We start from the raw sequence: 21,118 nt of genomic DNA, 5'->3' as shown, positions 1-21,118 counted from the left end.
GATTTATTGTTAATGTTTCATAGGAGAGATTTGTTTGATTTCATAGTGCCTCCGTTATAGGAGAGTTTAAGGATAATTGTTAAGTTTCATAGTGCCTCCCTTTGTGGAGAGATTTTGTGTTAATCGTCATTGTGCCTCTGTTAAGTGTGAGAGTGTCGTTTGTATATTCCGCCTCATTAGGAGAGCGTGTAAAGTTTATTTGTTATCATTTCACACCCTTTTCCTCCTGGAGTGGAGTGAGTTTTGTTTTGATAAGTTTCATAGCTACACTAGTCTAAACCTTAATTATTGAGGATAGTGTAAGGTGTTCATAGCCTCTTGCTTTGTTCTGTTCTGGAGATTCAGAAGTTGTTCATACTGAATAAACAGTCTTACTTTGAAACCTTGCATCTGTGTCCTGCCGGTTTGTGACATTTACGATGGGATAACCAACATAATTCAGACATAGATATGGAAAAAATAAAATAAAATAAAAAGGATTAAACAGCATTTTTATCCCAAATCAATTCCAGTTAATAATCATACGAGTGTTGCTTTCACTTATGCCAACAACTAAACATTTTCAGAGGTCTGTCACACCCGCTTCACGTGGCAACAGCACTCCCCTACAGTTAAAGCCTCCCACAGCAAGACATCAGTAGGCAAATAAAAACTTCTTAGGAAGTGCTCAAAGACCTCAAAGACTGCAGCGTTTCCCTGGCTTCCAAAAATCCCAGATACCTTCTGGAACCCGCAGATGTTCTTTGTCCACACTGCAACGAGCCTGAGCTCTTTTGGTGCCATGAACAGGGAATACACAATATCAGACAGTTGGTCATGACATTTCAGTTGATTGGTGTGGTGCAAAAATAGGGCACCCATAATTTAAAACATCAATTATTGCACATTTTTACAGTTGGACCACACTTAAGACAAAACCTTTGCACTAGATTGTCTCAAGCTCTATGTGGGATTCAGTGCCTGAGTCTCCCATAGTTTCACAAAGGTTAACGTCCACTGGTACAGATGGTAGTTAACCAGAGCTTTAATTCTAAAATGAGCTATTAAGTACTTTGTCTTCTCTTATTTGTGAGATTTTTACACCGCTGAACTGTTGGAATCGTTCAGTAAGTGGGACTTTAATCTACTCCTCGATTAATAAGAATTATTAACATATCTTCAGAAAATATGGAGCACTATGATGGGCTACTCACTCATTAGGTGATGCTGCTGGTGAGAGACTGAATCCGACTACTGTAGGAACCACTCAGAGCTGTAACTCAGAGCTGTAACAGAACTGAATTACAGCTTTTGACAACAAATAAAAAAAGAAACATGACCTATTAGAAATAGGGGTATCATTCTGCTTAGATTATTCTTTAAATTTACAATTAGCTGTTTTGATTAAATGTATCAACAAAACATCAGAGCAAGAACATTATTTTTCATCAGTATGTGCATTTATGCCTGTGCAGTCTTCATTTTTCTCCCTACATTGAACCTGAGCGTATTCACTCTCCACTTCCTTCCTCACATTTTTAGGCCCCACTTCTTCATACAGACTTCCCAACTCCAATGCATCACTTACAAAATTTCCACGAACACGCCCTGAAACACACTTCTCCTCCTCCATGTAGGACCCACCAGATGGGTCCACGTCAGCTAAGCTCTGCTTCCTCTTTTTCTTGCTCTTGGTCTTCCAATTCACACTGGAGTAAATCACATCCTCATCATTCTTCCCAGAGCTTTTACTGACTTCTTCTGCATCGTTTGCTCCAGAACTTGACAAGTTGTTGCCATCTAGCTCAGAGTTCATTGCAGGGTGGGTCCTGTTACAGCTCACTGGTGTTGACATAACTGTCATCTTCTGTTGTGTTGGGAACCTACAATTAAAGGGAAAACTTGAGAGGTGTTCATCATCTCCTAATACCTGTGTATGTACCTGAAACATATAATTAAAAGGCAGAGTACCTCACTTATTAGATGTTGAGCTGGAGCAACTGTATCTATTTCTCCTCTGGGTGGACTCTTGTTGTGATTCCTCTGAAACCTGAAAAATACTGTTGTTGAAATATACATAATTTATGGGAAGATTCATTTTTAGTCCAAAGAAAGCAAAGAAATTCTAGTTGCTGAAGCAGAATATGTCTGGATGGTCAACTTTTTCAGCTTAAGTTGGCTTTATTAGGCTTAACTAACAGAAAGGAAAGATGTTTGTCTCACAAGTTTATAAAATGAAAATCAGCTTGAATAAAAGTTACTAAAAGAAGATATTTTGAAGTCTTATTTTTTGTGAATGGCTCACCTACCTGATAACAAACAGCAGGACACAAACGAGTATTAGTAAAATGACAACTTTGATGATAAACACAGGAAGCATCATTCCATCTGAAATACAAAAAAAAAGATTGGAAATTATTCCAACTCCTTTAACTCAAACTATTTCCAGAAAGTTGCAGAATATGGCTACGGTGCTCTTCTGTGGTTTGAATGTAGATTTTGATCCATAAGAATCCATGTTGTCAAACACATTTATTCAGGTTTTTCAGAGCAACGTGCTGAGCAAGAGTTTCATTAATGGTGAAATGGAATGTTTTAATATGTCCAAGAGTCACATCACAGACTTAGTCAATCAAACTCAACATTTTCTTCAAATACTAAAGAAAAATAAGAAGAAGCTGAATACAGTGGTGACACCACAGACTTTGAGGCTATAGGTTTAGTTTGTGATGAAGGCATTAATGAAGTTGAGCACAACAACAGTTAATAAAGAAAGAGTAACACTGGTTTAGCTGACTAACTCTTCTGCTCAACCCTGTTGGCTGTTCATTTGCTGCTTACACTGGAATAATTCTGTGGTCGTTTGCACTTCACTGATAACATCACCTCTGTTGGAAACTGGGGGAAAATATTTTTTAATGCGGCTTTTCCCATGATGATTGTGAGGTATTGTGGTGTCGTATACATCTGTGAGACAAAAAATTATGAGTTACACATAAGACACACCTTGTTTTTCTGATGAGCTTAAAAAACAGTTGACACAAAACTGTTGAGTGGCTGATCCCAGAGAGTTGAAGCTGCGACAGAGCAAGGTAGGAAGATCTCTCTCCTGTGGTTGATTCACACTGATGATGCTCCTCAGAGCTGTGTCATTTACAGACTCATGGATGACTGAAAACATGCCAGATTGATTGGAAGGCAGTCCATTCAAATACCAGTTTAAAGTGGGATACGGGTTTCCCACAGTCTCACAGGAACAGCTGACCTGGCTTACAGTTCTGGTGCAATGAGATGAGGGCAGGATCTGTGGAGGAACTGCAATGAAAGTAGAGGAGATGATTCACAAATCTGCAAAGAGAGTAAAGAGATGTACTGAAAAAAAAACTGGGGAAAGGAAGTTAAATCCATCTAACTGATACATACATTGGACATCTACTTCAGTATTATTTGAATGTCCAACTCCCAGGTCATTTTCAGTCTTGCAGAAAAAAGGTTGTCTGACTTTTGAAACTTCAATGTTTAAAACAGGTTCAGTCCCAATAAAAGTCTCCTGGTCTCCATCAGCTCTGTACCAGGTGTAGCTTTTAACTGGAGGGTTGGCATCACTTCTGCATGTTAGAGTCACATTACTGTTCTCTGGTACTGGACCAGAGGGACTGACTGACACTGAGGTGCCTTTAGGTGAATCTGAAAAATAAGAAGTTGGTTATTTATACCATTTACACAGATTTAGCTTGTATCTGTAGTGAAATAACAAGTTATATCAGGTATGATGAGAGACACCAAAGTTTCACTGTTTGCAGCCTGGCTGAGGTTTTAATGGAGCAGCTCTTCTCCATTAAAATTTAATTAAATCTAATTCCGTTTTAGTTATATAGCGGTGAAATACAAGGCACTTCAATAATGCAGTCCAATTCCAGCGATTTGGAATTTCATTCATTGTAATCATAATAAAATCTAATTGATTAAATTCAAACTGAGTCCAATTCCAAAAAAAATTCTAGCTCAGAAAACCAACAGGTTCCACCGAAACCTTTCTTCAGTCCAATCCCCCCTCCTGAGCGTGCATGAGGCAACTGTGGAGAGAAACAACTCCCTTTTAACAGGAAGAAACCTCTGGAAGAACCAGACTCAGGAAGGGTGGCCATCCACCTCAACCAGCTGGGGTTTGAGAGGACAGAAAAGAGGTGACAACAAACACAATAACACCATTTAGAGGAAGAAAAGGATGGTAGTTAATTGGTACATTACAAACAATATACACTACCACACCATAACATTGTTGAAATAAAACTATAAAACTGAATGAAACTGGTTCAAACTTGGTTGAGTGAACAGGAAAAAATGCAAAGACGTATGAACAACAAACTCTTTTAGTTATGGGTGTGAGTGAGGCATTATAGATCAGAGCAAACATGGACGCAGAATGAAGACAAAGGTCTTTAAATAAATACAATAAAGTATCTATAAAATGAGATACATACACTGAACGTCTATTTGCTCGTTGCTGGAACGTCCGACTCCAAGATCATTTGTGGCTTTGCAGAAAAAAGGTTGTCTGACTTTTGAAGCTTCAATGTTTAAAACAGGTTCAGTCCCAATAAAAGTCTCCTGGTCTCCATCAGCTCTGTACCAGGTGTAGCTTTTAACTGGAGGGTTGGCATCACTTCTGCATGTTAGAGTCACATTACTGTTCTCTGGTACTGGACCAGAGGGACTGACTGACACTGAGGTGCCTTTAGGTGAATCTGAAAAATAAGAAGTTGGTTATTTATACCATTTACACAGATTTAGCTTGTATCTGTAGTGAAATAACAAGTTATATCAGGTATGATGAGAGACACCAAAGTTTCACTGTTTGCAGCCTGGCTGAGGTTTTAATGGAGCAGCTCTTCTCCATTAAAATCTGAACAAACATTTTCTAAATCATTAACACTGACTGCAGTTGTACTGCAATAGACACAGAATGAAGACAAACATCCCCCACAGAATCTTATTCTGTGATGTTTCTGTGATGATAATTGATCGGCCAAACCCATGAAACCTTCAGCTTAAAGTGATTAAATTGCTTATTAGAGGATACATTCATGACCTTTGAGGTTTGAGAGCAACACGATTATCTGACATACATGAAAAGTTATTGTTCAGTTGGTAAGCAGCTCACTAATGTCACTCTCTTCTGTTGTAAATGTTCAAATCATTTGTGGTTGCTCAAATAAATGTAAAGCTATTTCATGTTAAAAATAACAGGCCTCATAGAACATGCATTTTAACAAAGAAGTTCACTAAAAGCATTTGGTTATGAGCTTGTTCTTCTTTTTCCCCAAATGGACAGTTTTCACATTCAAACCTCAGATGAAGCCAGTCATTACTTTCAGTAACCATTAATACAATTAATAACGAATAATTTTCTCATTTTCAATAATAATATCTTTAGATTTATAGTCCAATAACTGAAGATATCCAGAAAGCTTTTATATTTTCAGGACATCAGTCGTGAAATTGTTTTTGCAGTTTTTCTTTTTCTAATTTAAACTTTACTAAGTAAACTTTGATAAACTATAAAATCAACTGAAATATAATTTTACAGCTTAAGTAGAGGACAAATCAACTTACATGAAACATCGGCTGTTAAACTACTTTCAGGAGTTGTGTAAGTTCTGCCATCTAGTTTCTCGTAGATAGCAGTGCAGGAGATTTTCTGTCCATGATGGAGGTGAGAAGCAGTGAAGGTCTGAACGGAGGTCTTCACTGTAGTTTTGTCCTGATTCTCCTGCAGCGTCTCCTGACTTTCACCCAGTTTGGGGGTCCATGTCAGAGTTGGAGGATGAGACAGACAGATAACTGGAGCAGAGCAGGTCAGACTCACTGAGGATCCCTCCTTCACATTCAGTGTAGCTGGAGTCAAAGTCGGTGATGGAAGATTGTCTGGAAGGAAGGTTTCCTTTGAACTGTCAGTGAATAATCATCACTTTATAGATTTGTATTAAATGTACATTGGAATAAACAAACCATCCAGAAATAGATAAAAGATCATTTTTATTGACTAAAACAAAAATTTACCAATGATTGTAATCCTGACTGAGGGCGTGAGAAAGTTTTGTTTCAAAGAAATTTTGCATTCCAGTCTGAAATAATAACTGTCGCTGTTTTCAGAAACTGTGTTCAGGGTTGTGGTACAGTCTTTGTCTCTCAAGTTTCCCTTCAGTTGCCCTTTGTTTTTATTTGATTTAGAACTCTGAAACACAACTTCATCATTAGTTTTGGCATGTTTCCATATTGCTTCACATGTGTCATCTAAGTAGATGTCGTAACGGCTCTCTATGTCGAAGGAGCAGGGGATGGTCACACACAATCCTCTCATGACCTCTAAAGTCTGTGGCAGAGTGACCTTAAACTCTCTACACAGGACACCTGAAACACAAAACACCAAGTTTTAAAGAAGAAAAGAAAACTTTACAGCAGCAAATGACTTTTCATGTTTTTATATTCCTATAGATTTTTGGCATTAAGGACTTTTATACAAAGGCCAGTAATACCAAAAAAGTGTCCTTGATTCAAACTTGTCCAATATCAGTGAGGGGCAGAGAGAGACAGGGGATAACATGTAGCTGAGCGAGGACTGCTGAGCCAGTTTAGTTAACCTGCACCTCATTTTAATGCTGTTAAAATGAGCTGATCACCTCCAAAATGATCTGTGTTATTATGATTTCACAATTATTTCAAGACTTTCATATAACAAGAAAATTTTTTATATACTGAAAATGTATTATTAGAGTGTCCAGACATTTTGGCTGTTCATTGCACCTTCTGTTCTGAATGATTCTGTCAGATATAAAGACACTTAAATGAATAGTTTGAATGTTCAATGCTTAATGATCTTTGCTTTAATTTAAAATACCTACAAACCAGCGGTTAATGGACAGCAACTCACCCTGCAGCAGACAGCCTGTGAGAAGGAAGGTCAGAGCTCCAACCATCTTTTTATCAGGAAAGAGTCAAATTTTGAAGATTCTGCGATGTTACACACATGAAACAGTTCACATGTTTGGAGCATCTATCCGCTTTTACAATTAAGACAATTTCCTTTGTTTGGATTTGGAAGCAGAAATAATTCAAATTTTACCTATAAATTCCATTGTGGCTTTCTTAGATAAAAGATCAAATCGAAAACGCTCAACTGAATGTCACGATTTCCTGCAAGCCTGCAGATCTCAGACTTATTGTTCCGTATGAAATAAGAGTCTTTTGGGTATGAATGTGTTACATAAATAAATTAGGGTACATTTGAAATATCTGACAGAGAAATCAAGCAAAAATAAAATGTTGCCACTTAAGTTACTGTAGAGATACATTTTCAGCTTTCCAGAACAATTTCAACTAAATTGAATTTAGATTTAATGCCACTTATTAAAATTTGATAAATAGAATTATTTATCACTGTTATTGATACACTCTACAAAGCAAACTGAACTGACAGTTTTTAAATGTCAGATTTCATAAAGTATCTCACCTCTTTAAATGGAAGTATCACACACTTTTCTTCAGGCTTTCTAAAGACGATGATTAGTTTAAATCTCAATAAAATTACAGAATACTATTATTTATACTTTTTTCAGTTAACTGTTCATTTTCATTTGTACCATGTTGAAGTCAAAATGACTTTGACTTCTCATCTGTCGACAAGTCAACTTCCTCAGAAGGGAGGTTACATTTTAAAGAACTCAAGAATTCAATTTTGAATGAGGAACTCACCAGAAAGTGTGAAAATAACAAGCACTTTTTACCAGAAACAGCAGTTAGCAGCTGCATTACTCTTTTATTACTGTAATTCTGCTGAACAGTCAACACCACTGTCATTAAACATTTACTGAATAAAAATGTTAAAGGAAAAAGTTTTACTGTAATCCAGAGGTTAATATTTCCAACATTTCTACTGAACAAATCACTTCCTTTTGTCTTGTTAACATTACAGTGTCTAACTCAAATCATTACATCATTACAACTTATTCTCTGTTCCTACCTTAATGAATACTGTCATACAATGTCCTGTCTTTATTAAACTCCAAATCTCATGGCTAAAGTCTTAAAGTAGCACAACAGATCATTAATTAATCAATATATCAAGCTATTCTGTCAGGATTCATAGTTTTTGCTTGAGGAAGAGGACCCAGACACAAGACTGCCAGATGAGAGGGCAAAGACAGGTGGTAAGATGAAGGATGAATTTACTGAAAAAACTAAAGGTGCTGCAGAGGAAGAACCTCAAACCAACAGAACAAAAGAGTTAACGACAGACTTACTGACTGAGACTGACAGACAGAAATACTGACAACAAGAAAGATTCAAACAACTATCTGTCAAATGACTGAGGTGACAGGAGAGATACAGTTTAAATACTGGGAGTACTGATGAGTAGAGTGACCACAGGTGAGTGATTCCCAGGAGATACGTGTGACCTGAGATTAAGGGACAACTGAGGACATTTAGGGGTAATGAGAAGAAACAAGAACACAACAGAATCTAACACAGAGGAATGAAGACAATACATAAAGAAGCTACATTCATTTATTCTATCTTTGTCTTTATTTGATATCTTACTAACAAACCTCTGACCAAACGTAAGTGTTAATACAAGAAATGGAGAAATGGAGTTTTCTTTGCTCCCGGCTGGGGCCTTTCTGTGTGGAGTTTGCATGTTCTTCCCGTGTATGTGTGGGTTCTCTCCAGGTACTCTGGCTTCCTCCCACCGTCCAAAAACATGCATCTTAGGTTAATTGGTGACTCTAAAAAAGTTTTCCTTCGGGGTAAGTATGTTGACCGCTGGGATAGGCTCCAGCCCCCCAGCGACCCGACTGATGGATCAAGCGGGTATAGAAAATCTGATGCAGACCACAAGGGCTGTGGTTGATCCGCTCAGAACATAATTTCCGACTGGCGTTTTTTCGGTCTTAATCGCTGTACAGGGCAAAGAAGCTCGTCCAATCGTCCCGATGACATTCGAAAGTCTCGAAAGTGCATTTGTTCATCCAGGTCCCTCAGTGGGTGAACCAGTGTTGTAAATTCACCCGTTCCGAGCCTCCACCAGTTCAGTTGTCGTACAGAACCCCCCCGATCAATGTCTTCTCTGTCGCCCCCGCTTCAACATTTGCAATATAAGCATTTGTTCTTCAATATTGATGAGCATCAACTGCAAATACAGCTGCTCCACCTCGGTTGCTATTGTTTACTGTTGTTAACTCTGACCGTAAGAAAAGGCAGGGATTCGGCTACAACTCCTGAAACCACACAAACACACTGCCACACCCACCTAGCTGCATTGGTGACTCGCAGAGCAACGCCTTAGCTTGAAGCAGAACTTCGAATGCTCAATGACGGCATCACGACCAACGCCGTCGACGTGACGCAGAAACACAAACTAGGCTTAAGCCCACATCACGCCCCGCCTCAAAACTTGATAAACAGCCAGAAGAAGAGAAGGAGAAAAGGCGAGGATATAGAATGAAGAATGAAATAATTGAAAAATCTAAGTTTTTAAAAAGAAAATTCTGTGGTTTTTTTGTCTGTTCGTCTTGGTGTCCGTCTTTTTATTACTTGTCTTTCGTGTCTTTGTTTTCGTCGCACGTTTTAACCTCCACTGCTGCATAAGTTACTACACAAAGTAATATTCCTCCCTGCAAAGAGCCGGCACAATCTTGTCCATTTTTTGGTTTAACTTGAAAAAATGAGGAACCCACTCAAAAGCCAAGAAGTGTAAAAATGTAGTTACCAGAAACAGCAATAAGCAGCAGTAACACCAGCCCATCCCTGCAGCTAACCTCAGACAAGTGAATACGATGTATAGTTTGGTTTTGACCTGGTAATATTCAGTTCAAATTTGTACTATAGAATGAGGGTCCAGAATGATACACACAACCACAAATAGATTCTGTTTCTATTTTCCTCTAAATACATAATTCACTGTTTTGATTAAATGTATCAACAAAACATCAGAGCAAGGGTTAGTTGTCAAATGATGATTGAACTTTCACTGGGAGGAGGACAAGTAGATGAAAATCTGTGCTGATAAAATTTCTTCCTCTTATCTATATTTATGACTAAATCAAAATTCACCATCATCCATCCACTGGTTCTGCTCCACCACCAGCATCCATATTCCAAATATATGCTTTCTGATTTCTTGTTTTCACGCTCAGGGAAGCTGTTTCATATCTAATGATCAAAATACTTTCTCTGTTGCTGCCTTAAAAAAAATAATTTAAATAAATCACAACTATAAGATGATGATAACAACCTTTGTCTTAGATTTTGGTTTCGAAGCAACTGTCAAAACTCAAGAGGATGACAAATGGATGCACAGATGAGTAAGACATTCTCATCTTATTATGAAATTGTTGAATGTTAGATTGATTTTAAAACTATATCAATAATATCATTTGTGAATGATAGTTAAACAGTTGCTTCTAGAATATGTGGATTTCAACAAACTGCAATTAATATTTGTAGTGTAACTAGAACCACTCTTGTTAATATCAACATTATTTTCAGTTTTGTTAGAAATTACACCTGTATTGGGCTTTGTACATGTACTATAATAGAAATCACCAATCAAAACCAGAATCTCACCTCATTTTAGACAGATATGCTGGAATATACCAGAATATGATCATAGTTTGAATCTAATATCCACTGTGGCTTCAATTTAACAGCTGTCATTGCATAAGGAAAACAGGCAATATGGGCCTATAGTGATGCATCTGGGCTCACTCATTCACTGTGGAGTGCGCACTTCTCAGCTGCTGATTCGTTAAATGAACAGAGAAAGTTAAATCAACTAGTCATCAGTCACACACGTGTTTAGGGAATCCACACAATGCAACGCAGACAGCTGAAGATACAAAGGAGAGCCACTAACCATGATGGAAAATGTTAAATATCTAAGCAAATTGTCTCAAAAAGCATGAGAGAATGAGTTAGCTGGTGATTAAAATGACAAATAGTTGGAGATAATTGGAGAATACTCTGAATTGGAACGCTGGTTATTGCGTGTAAATGTGCGCACTCAGAATGATGATGCGGTAGTCTTGTGATCTACGTCACAGTCAAGGGGAATGCATCTGTTCAACAAGGCATGTAGCTGATTGTCGCCCAACGCTGCTCAAAGATTACTGTAACAAACAACCCTTTTAGTTTCTAACACTGAGTTAAAGCAACAGCAGAAAGTCACTTCTTTGTACAACAGCTATGATTCTCCCTGGACTCATTGTGTACTCGCGTCAACTCTCCACCGACCACGAGGAGTTAATTCCGTCCATCACAGAGCCACCGTTAATGAAAACCTTTCTTACAAACACTCGTGCAAATGTTTCAGCTGCTGACCAGAGATAAACTGGCAACTGCCGCAGACTTTGCCCAACCAAGACTTTCAACCTTATTCTACCAGGCCCGAGAACACGTTTCATATCTGAAGAATGAATTTGATAGCTTTCTAGGTCGGACTGGATATTTAACTTTGAAGGCCATTGCTGGATACAGAATTTCCGCGACTTTAAACAGGGGAGAAGCTGCTTTTTCGGCAGTCCGAGCGACATTTTCAGTGGCTTTTTCCAACAATACACAGCGAACTGCATCTATTATATTCTAGGAGAGCAGGCGGTGTGGCTGATTGGATAATTACCTCTACCAATGACCTATCACAACTGAGGAGCCACTTTAAAATGGAGTCTTGGGCCTTTCCTGGCTCTTGACTCTTGATTTTGCTGCACATGATTGCGACTAACTTTGTTGCTTTTTGGTGCGCTTTCGGAGACATATTTGTTCAGGTAGGTGTGGGAGGTTTTGGGACTAGGTAAGTTGGGGTTACCCTTTACAATTCTTTTGCACTCACGTAGCATGTAATTGTTATTCCACTGGGTTTATTGGTTGTGCCACCACTGTACTGTTTTGGAGGGTCTTTATTAGACAAGCCAGTTAGGTATTTTGTTTAATTTCTCTCTTCAGAGATAGCTCAGACAGGCCTTCTTTTATTATATTAATCTAATTTTATTTGGCACAATCACTTTGTCCCATCCTCCCCCACCCCCCACCTTGGAGTGTCTCTCTCTCTCTCTCTCTCTCTCTTTTTTTTTTTTTACAATAGACTTTAGTTGTTCACTTCAACTGAGACTCCTTTGATTTACTGGTTGTCGTGTTATTGTCAGCTCACTGGTTTCACCCAGTGGATGTAACCCTGACAAAGTCTTTCAATATGCAGCAAGTCATTTATTTTATTTTCATTTTTTAAATATTTTTCCTGGGCTGACGTTTTTATTTTCTATATATATCTGACAAGCAGGATCAGGGTCAGGAGTGTGACAAATCATGAAATTATCATTAAAAAATAATTGACAGTATGTTTGTTTCACATGTTTTTATCATCTGACTTTGGCTACAGGGTTTGTTTTCATCTACATTTTTGGGATTCACAGTTTGACTGAATATGTGAAATATTTGCAACAAAATACAGCAAATATGAAAATGATCATGCCTGCATAAAAACATGACCTGATTGATTTACTTATCAATCTGTGAAGGTATCCTTTATGAAACCAATTTTACATACATTTGTTTGTCCTGCTTTTTGCACATTTTCTTGTTAACCTTCACTGTAGTTGCCCTTCCTAAGTCCTTCAGAAACTTTTCAACCATTAATCCTTGACCGCATGTCAATTTTCATTGGGGTCAACAAAAAAGATCTTTTGCCTCTTTGACCAAACTCCTGAAGTAAATTAAACAGAGCTAAGTATTGACAATTATTTTAAAAATAAAAAAGGAAATATAAAAGTCATGGAAAGTATCATATCTAGGTTACTTAACAGCATGGACATACTATCAATACTGTAAACATTATTGTTATATGAATAATTAAAGTCAGTATGAAAGCATCAGAATTTCCCTCATAACTTGTGATCATCAGCTTTCTCTGATTTCCCTCCTTTCTCCTCTTCTCCGACCTGGAGGCCCTTCAGCACTGACTGTAGAACAACCTCATTAATTTATGTCTGCTTGGATCTCCATCACCCAGTCCAGGCAGGTCTGAAATAACCCAAGGTCATATGCAAATTCTATCAATGAGCCTGAGTTCTGCTCAAGTTTTTCTATCTTCCTCAGCCTCCTTCTCCCCACATTACTGAATGTCATTCATCAGTTCTGATTAAATTATCAACCCCCACTAGATGTCAGTGTTTCAAATTTCAATTTCTCCGTAGAGCACATGTTATAATTCTGTCAGTTACTTCGGAGAGATGTTTTTGCTGAGGCATTTGACATTGTTTTCTGCTATTGTGCCCCCAGAGTAGTGATATTAATGCCAATAAATGAATGGGTTATCACCAGTGTAAGTATAAGTTGTTAGATTTATGGTCAAATTTGTGAATGCCGGATTAATTCCTTCAACCACATTTATTTGTCAAAGTATAGGCTTTAATAAAACTCTGCTATTTATCAACCTTAGAGTATATCTTTATCACATCATAGTTGTAATCAAAATTCTGTGTAGACTTTTGGAGGTTTGAATCCTCCGCATCATACATAAGACAGAAAGCATGGTGCACCTCTGGAGAGGCTGCCTTTCTATCAAAGAGCAAACACAAACAAGTATGGAAGGAATAACATGCATCAGCCGGCAAGCTTGAACCAAAGTTTGTTTTTGCTCCTCAGTAATTAAATTTTAACAATTTAAGAAAATGAATAAATAAATAAAAATGCTACCTACCGGAGAGAATTGCAGCATTGAAAGATTGGCCTGAGTCTGCTCTATTTCCAGTGATGGAGAAGCCATCAAGCTGAACTCTCGCAATGTGTGCAGAGAAAACTGTATCATACGGTGCATCCCTGCACAGTCCATCACTTGTCCAACACTTGTCTTAATTTCAAACAAGTCGAGTTTGTTCATTTCCAGTGCTGTAGTACTGGTAGCTTCCTTCATGTGGAAACTCATCAGACAGTTCAGAAGACTTAAGGCTGTTTAACTGAAAGTATCAGAAGTCCAGGTCTTGGATTGTATCCTCTTCAGGGAAGAGGTTGATTGCACAGTACAGGACAACTATCCATCCGTGCATTAATTTTTCTATACCCATTTAATTCAAATCAGAGTCATGGGGGGCATGAAACAATCAAATGAAAGAAATAAAACATCTCTGCTTTCTTAATTTTGAGTATTTGGAAGATGAGATATCAGCAGGTGTAGCACCCTGGCTCTTACTATTTGTTTTATTGAACATTATCTTCCTCTGTAGAAGGTTTCTATTAGCTCGTCAGTTTGTTAGCCTATGCTAAAGAGAAGAGCTCAGATCTTTGCGTACATCTTTCTGCACTACACCTCAGTGCATGGTGCTTGACTGATGTAAACAGTCAAGAGTGGGTTCAACTCTAGAAAGCTTAAATCATCGACATCTTGAGTCCCTGCTGAAAAAAAAATGTGGCCATAGAGGTTATGTAGCAATGAAGGAGCATGGAGGACTGAAACAGACATGTTTCAATTACTTAATATTTATGCAAATACATTTTCAACAACTATATTCTATCTTTATAGAGCTTCCTTCACCTGCTCCTCCTCCAAGTTCAGTATCTCTGCAAGAAACACTTGGGAGCTTCAGCAGATGGCCTTGTGATGAGAATAACTGATGAATCAGGAAAAACGAGTTCCTTTACTCAAAGCTTCTATCAGGCCTGACACTGGAACCTTTGATCGGTTTTTTTTGTCTGGATTGTTCTCAAGTAAGGGACATTTAAAGTAATCTAAATCAAGACAAAATGCAAAGAGTTTGGGGTGGTAAAAAGACCTGGTAGAGCTTCTTACAGGTACCAGAAACGCTTACGTGGCAGCTTCATTAAAATCACTTCCAAGTGAGTCCAAGCCCACTCCAGTTAGATTGAGCTCACTGAAGCACACGTCTCTGATTCGGGTGAATTCATGTTTAATTTGTGTTGATAAATCATATTTTGCAAAAAAAGTAGCGTCCACTAGTTGAGCTTCAGGCAAAAGGGGCAGTTTAAAACTAAATTTAAAAGGCTCGTTAGCTCATGTTAATTTGATCCAGCAGAAACATGCTATCTTCTTTCAGGAACATATTTTTTGTAAGAATCCACAACTTATGGATTTAAAATTATTTTTAATGTAATAATAATATATATGTTAAAAACATGCAACATGTGGAAGTCTAGCGTATAAATATTGAAGGAACACTAACAGCCAAGTGTATTGTTGGCTCATCAGTTTTAATTGAAATAATTCTCATTCTTCAGTTAAAGCTTGAAACCTTTTCCCCTTTGTCCTCCTTCCATTACATAAAGGATTGGGTGACCTACTTGCATCAAAGGATATTTGATATTGCACATCATAACAGTACTTCAGGGTCAGGCAGAAAAGTTGATCATTAATCTGTTTTATCACAGCTTTCTCTGTTATATTTCTAAATCACTTTTATGAAAGCATCAGAGGTTTGGTTCAGTCGATGTGTGGAGTGTAGACAGAGGGACACAGAAATGAGCACATTTGGGGAAATGGCTGGCAGCATGAGAGTGACTCACTCATTGTCATGTGTTGTCTTGCTGATGTCTTTCTTTCCCTAGCAAATAATTTCTAGTGTTACCACTTGAATCATCTCTTGGAACTTTCATGACAATTAAACAGCTTTTAGTTTAAAATATAATTCTGAAAGAAAATCATTAAATTGAAGCGCAAATAAGCTTGGTTGAATAAATGAATAAAGGAAAAAAACATACATAGCGAGGATGTTGTAAGACTGATGGATTCCACTGACATAATGAAACAATCCAACTTCCCCCTCTTTGTTTCTCCCTTCACCCTTCCCTGTTTGTGCTGTCAGAGCAGGGTTGCCGCCATGCATGCGGACACTGTCTTTTTTGTGTTACCCCTGATCTTTGGTGAGTAATTAAATGTTGAGAATTCTTATGCGTTTTTTTAGTTTTTTTTTTCATATTAATTTTAATGACATTTATTATTTGCTCATCAAATGCCTTGCTGTGCCTGATACCTGACTGGCATCACCAAAATGACAGCTGAAAGAGATGGAAGTACAGGATATTTACTTTTGTCTCTGAATGTTTTTTGCAATATCTGAAGAGTTACAAATGAATAGTAAATTACTTCTAGGGCTAAAAGTGCAGTTACTCTCTTCCCTTTTCTAAATATGTGCCTATTGCGAAATCTTTCTGTCATATTAAGCACTTGCAGACAATGTTGTTCAATACAAAGCAAATATTTTGTCAATTCAAATTTAGCATTTACATTGACTACTCTGCATATAATCTAAAAGTAATGTTTAGTTATATCCTCTTGACCAGAAGACAGGGTCTCTGATTGTTCATGTTCTTGGCAAACTGTATTATGCTTCTCAGCTGTCGTACTGAAACAGAAAGGCAATACAGGAATGCTTCATAACTGTATGGTGATATAGTCAAGCAGGTTCTCTTCCAATCCTTGAACATACATGCTGTTAGATCCTGATCAATTTTCTAGATCTTTTTAATTGTTTTCTCTTATTGCTCTCTATCTCAACAGCGGTCTTGTGGAGGGGGGTCCAGCCTGCCTCAGCTACACCCTCAGTCCCTGATCATGTCCAGGCTCTAGTGGGCTCCTGCGTGGTGATCCCCTGCTCCTTCACACCTGCAGCTTCTCATCCTGTCAGGGGGAGGAAGGAGAGGGTGGATGTGCGGATGAGGTTCAGAGGTGGTAGTGCTTTTTTTCCCCTCCAGAGCACTGCATTTAGCAGCCAGAACAAAGATCAAGTGAGCAGGGATTTCCAAGGGCGGACGTCCCTTTTTGGCCGAATCGCAGATGGAGACTGCTCGGTGAAGATTGAAAGGGTCAGACGGGATGACCCGCAGGTGTTTGAGATGGCTCTGAAGAAAGGAGATGACTCACGCTGGGGGAAGCCAAGGAGCTTTAATCTAGAAATTATTGGTGAGTGAAGAACATAATGTTCTGTCGGTTTTCCTGCTTTTTTTTAAAAAACAATGTACAAAAAGTTCATAAGCGTGTCTCTCTTAGGCCCTTATTGTGCCTGACATGATTGAATTTATTTATTTTTATAAATACAAAACCTTTTTTATTTCTGCAATCTACCTTTTATTTTTTTTTGTTCATTGAATTGTCATAAACAGATAAAACGATTAAGTAAAACTAACTTAAAAAACATGGAACCACTTCAAATAAACAACCTAAATCATATAATACAAGGACAGGTTTATTCAATAGTTTCTTCAGAGAGATTCTGTCTTGCACTTTTGTTGAATTGCAGTGGCTATAATTATGTACAGACAGGCAATAACACCCAGAACTGATGAAAACTTTCATGCCGGCAGACACCCCTGAGCCTCCCGTCATCAGCGGCATGTTGTCAGCAACAGAGGGACAGCTGGTCACCCTGAACTGCTCTGTCAGCTATCACTGCCCCTCCAGACCTCCTGCCCTGCAGTGGAGGTGGGAGCGAGGAGCCCAGCTAAATAGTACTGAGTCTGGGGCAGTACAGACACTCGCTCCAGATCCAAACAGGCTAATATTACTGGCCTCTCTGTCCTTCACTGTGTCCCACCAGGTTAAGCCCCGGCTCAGGTGTGAGGTCAGCTACCCAGGAGCCAAAATGTTAGCCACTGTCAAGGATCTGCATGTGACATGTAAGCATTGTTCTGACGCATAGCTCTGTGCATCTTGGCTCAGTTTACATTAAACCTTTTAATCTTTCTTTTTTTTCGTTTTAGTTCCTCCAAAAGATGTGAAGGTTCAGGTCCAGACCTTGACAGTTCAGGAGGGGGGCAGTGCCTTGCTGGTGTGCTCATGCAAAGCTGACCCTCCAGCTACAGAGTACCACTGGTCCTACACTCAACACGGTCAAACTGTGCACCTCCACCAGCGTTTACACACAGTGCGGATCATGAACGTCACCAGAGCAATGAGGGTCCGCTGCTCAGCTCAGAACCTGATTGGTCGAGGAGAGTCCAAGCCCACATCACTAAACATACAGTGTAATTCTACCTCTTCCTGACCTTCCACTATTGCAACACAAACAACAGAGCTTTACTGTTCTCTCTGGTTTAAAGTTTGTTTCACTTCTGACTAGTTTAGTTTAATCAGCAATCATGCTACAGTGTACTAACCACAGCTTGGAATTTACTGGGACATTATCTGCTCCACCCTGGAGATTCATGGCAGTTGTTCCCAGACCAGGTTGAGTTGAGCACACAGCTTTGCATATAACAGTAAAATGTCATTCTTGCACCACATATGTGAATTAGTTGGCATTAATTGTTTTGTCATCAGATTTGCTATGCAGAGCCATACATCTTTTTGTCTGTCTCAAGTATTTAAGCTGATTTTGTTAGTGTGACCTTCACTTTTAGCATAGAGTGGTTTATATCTCAAAATATCAAACTTGCACATTTATATTAGTCATCAGTCATCATCCTCCTGTTCCCAGTATTCCTGTCATATCCATTCCTTCTGTATTAACAGAAAGCGAACTTCTAATCTTTGGTATATGACACTTTTAACCTTACATCTTTTATTGAGTGATGTTACCGCTCCATTAACAGTATACTGTTTGTATAGGCAAAAAAATATCTAATCAAACAGGATTCTAATATCTTTCCTCCAGATAAGCCAGCCATCCTCCGGCTCTCTTCCTCCTGTGTTGTGAATGAGTCTAAGGTGCTGTGTCACTGTTCAGTCGACTCCAACCCCAAACCTGCAGTCACCTGGAGCGTTAACGGGACTGTACCGCCTCATGATTACAATGTGTCTGTAACATCAGAGCCTAACATGCTAACAGCCTCTCTGAGGGGCTACATGGACAAACCTCTGAGGGTGATCTGCTTTGCTTTCAACGCACTTGGAAACGACTCCCTAGTTTTGCTGCAGGGAGAAGAAGGTGTGTTCAAAGCGCTCCCACTTTTTTTCTACACTAACTAAAAAAAAACAACAATTCTGTTTCTTATATATTCACTCTGATGTCGTGCTGGCGCTGAAACATCTGTGCAACAAGCCTGCAGCTTATAAAACAGAAGCATCAACAAGGAGACGCTGCAAAGAAAACTTGTGATGTTGTCTTTCATGAACACAAGTTTGGAAACAGAGTGATAATGTGGTTACTGCTTTGCTTAGCTGTTAAGAAAAATCTGATCTACTGACCCACGCTCCTCTGGTCCTTATTCAGAAACGGCACCTTTGTTGTGGTTGGTTTTACCTGCTGCTGCCATCTGCCTGGTCATATCCTTTCTGTCCCTTCTTATCTACTACTGCCGAAAGAGAGCTGAGAAGTACGTGAAGCAAGTATTTTTGAAAGATCACTTAAAATTTGACACATTCTCTTACTGTGAGGCTCACTCAGCTGTTCTGCTCCCCACAGACATGTCCTGAGACGACGTCTAGCTGTGTACCCCGAAGGATTGGGAATTTATCAGGAGAGGATGCCCCTCTACATTAACTGCACAGAAGTGACTCATGTTTATACAAATGGCAGCTACCAGCTTGTATACCAGAACTGCACGCCTCTATTTGTCCACACTAAGCAGGTATTTGATTAATTTGCTCTTTCACTGCAGGTTCTGTCTACAGGCGATATGATGTAGCTCTTCAGAGAGCATCTCCTATCCTAGCACTTACCTTGTACTTACCTACCCCCTTTATCTTTCTGCACTTCCTTCTATGCCTGCACCCTATCTCTACTCTGTCACCTCTGACAGAATCGGACTAGTGGGTTCCTTCTATGTTGTTTATTGTTAGCTTTTTATATAGCTTGTTATATCTTCATTTGTAAGTCGCTTTGGATAAAAGCGTCTGCTAAATACATAAACATAAAAATATTGAAAGGCCACAGCATTTTAGCAACGTCTGTCCTCCTTTCTCAGATCCGTCCAATGGGCCGAAGAGGTGGGGAGAAAAGAAGAGGTCGAGAGGTTGGAGGGATGGATAGACGAGTGGATTTAGGTGTCAGAGGCACAAGAGAGGGGCAGGATGCTGCTGTGGCTGATCCGGAGACGGCCATCTACCTTGAGATACTCTGAGCTTTGAAAGAATTAGACAGCATTAAGTCTCATATGCTGGCTTTTACGTTCATGTAGTTCTCATGCTATTGTATGCAGTGTACATCTACATTTTTTCATAATTTGCACGTTTTTTTAAAATTTGCATATTGGACCATTTCTGTCAGTGGGCAAAGACTGCAGCTCATGCTGTGCTTTAATTTGCAACTTTAATTCTAACAGTAATTACTTTTTCTGTTACCACTGAGAAGGCACATATGTGGAACTACAACATCATATATTTTATTATTCTTTTTATACCAACCTCCCTTTGTTGTAAAGATAATCAACACCACTCTCCATTTCATCCATCCCAAAACTTTCTGATACACAAATTATACCGATACGGTAACTTGGCAGAATTTAACTTGATTGAAATACAATTATGTTTTTGTGTTATTGAAAGTTTTAGTTTTGTTTTCATCATTTTATGGAGAGTATCTTCATGTTTTGTCATTTATGTGCAGAATATGTTCAGTTTCCTCTGTTTCTGTCCTTTTTTTGTGTCAGAATTGTTTCTAGTGCTTGTTTATTACCTGATTTTACAGCTTTGGTTACACCCAGAGTTACTTTAGTTTGAGATGTGAAAGGCACTGAAACAATGGGCCCACTGTTGTTCAGTGAGGAATGCAAGGATATAAGCTGTGCTTTGTGTGCTTCGTTGCAAGACTTATTCCCAACATCAAGGAACATTTGATGTTTTAAAATGTATAGTTGTCACAAGAAAAAAACCTCTTTAAAAACAAACAAATATAAAAGTAATTATAAGATAACTGTTCTGTTTTTTTTTTTAAAGGAAAATGAATACAAGGGGTAAAGAGGGTAAAAATGTTATCTGATTGCTATGACCATGAAACACCCACACTTTATGACTAGAATAATATAATTATTAGTAGTAGTATTATTGCAATTATCATGGTCATCATTATTATGATTATTATTATAAAGGTTGTAGTAAAACACAGTGTCTTAAACCTTACATATATCTTACATGTATGTATACACGATAATTAGATGATATTTTGATAAATTTGGAAAATAACAATCAGTGGAGAAA

At 38.5% G+C, this 21,118-nt stretch overlaps 2 protein-coding genes across 2 annotated transcripts; one reads left to right on the top strand and one right to left on the bottom strand.

Moving 5' to 3' along the window:
• Positions 1–1,338: 1,338 nt before the first annotated feature.
• LOC140315829 (myelin-associated glycoprotein-like) lies at positions 1,339–6,459 on the bottom strand. Its single transcript, XM_072393403.1, has 9 exons — positions 6,453–6,459; positions 6,043–6,393; positions 5,596–5,907; positions 4,464–4,727; positions 3,403–3,666; positions 2,986–3,294; positions 2,289–2,367; positions 1,951–2,029; positions 1,339–1,846 (listed from the first exon to the last, which is right to left on the bottom strand). Exons 1-9 carry the CDS (start codon positions 6,457–6,459, stop codon positions 1,418–1,420), a joined length of 2,094 nt encoding a protein of 697 aa, XP_072249504.1. The 3' UTR covers positions 1,339–1,417.
• A 9,385-nt stretch (positions 6,460–15,844) lies between these two features.
• LOC140315639 (sialic acid-binding Ig-like lectin 14) lies at positions 15,845–20,824 on the top strand. Its single transcript, XM_072393240.1, has 8 exons — positions 15,845–15,906; positions 16,544–16,945; positions 17,347–17,658; positions 17,743–18,006; positions 18,636–18,908; positions 19,194–19,296; positions 19,386–19,551; positions 19,888–20,824. Exons 1-8 carry the CDS (start codon positions 15,864–15,866, stop codon positions 20,041–20,043), a joined length of 1,719 nt encoding a protein of 572 aa, XP_072249341.1. The 5' UTR covers positions 15,845–15,863; the 3' UTR covers positions 20,044–20,824.
• Positions 20,825–21,118: the final 294 nt, after the last annotated feature.

This window comes from Leuresthes tenuis, unplaced genomic scaffold (genome assembly GCF_036924035.1).
Source record: "Leuresthes tenuis unplaced genomic scaffold, fLeuTen1.0.hap1 SCAF_10, whole genome shotgun sequence".
Lineage (NCBI taxonomy): Eukaryota > Metazoa > Chordata > Actinopteri > Atheriniformes > Atherinopsidae > Leuresthes > Leuresthes tenuis.
Note: the sequence above shows the minus strand (reverse complement) of the source record. Positions and strands in the feature narration are given on the sequence as shown.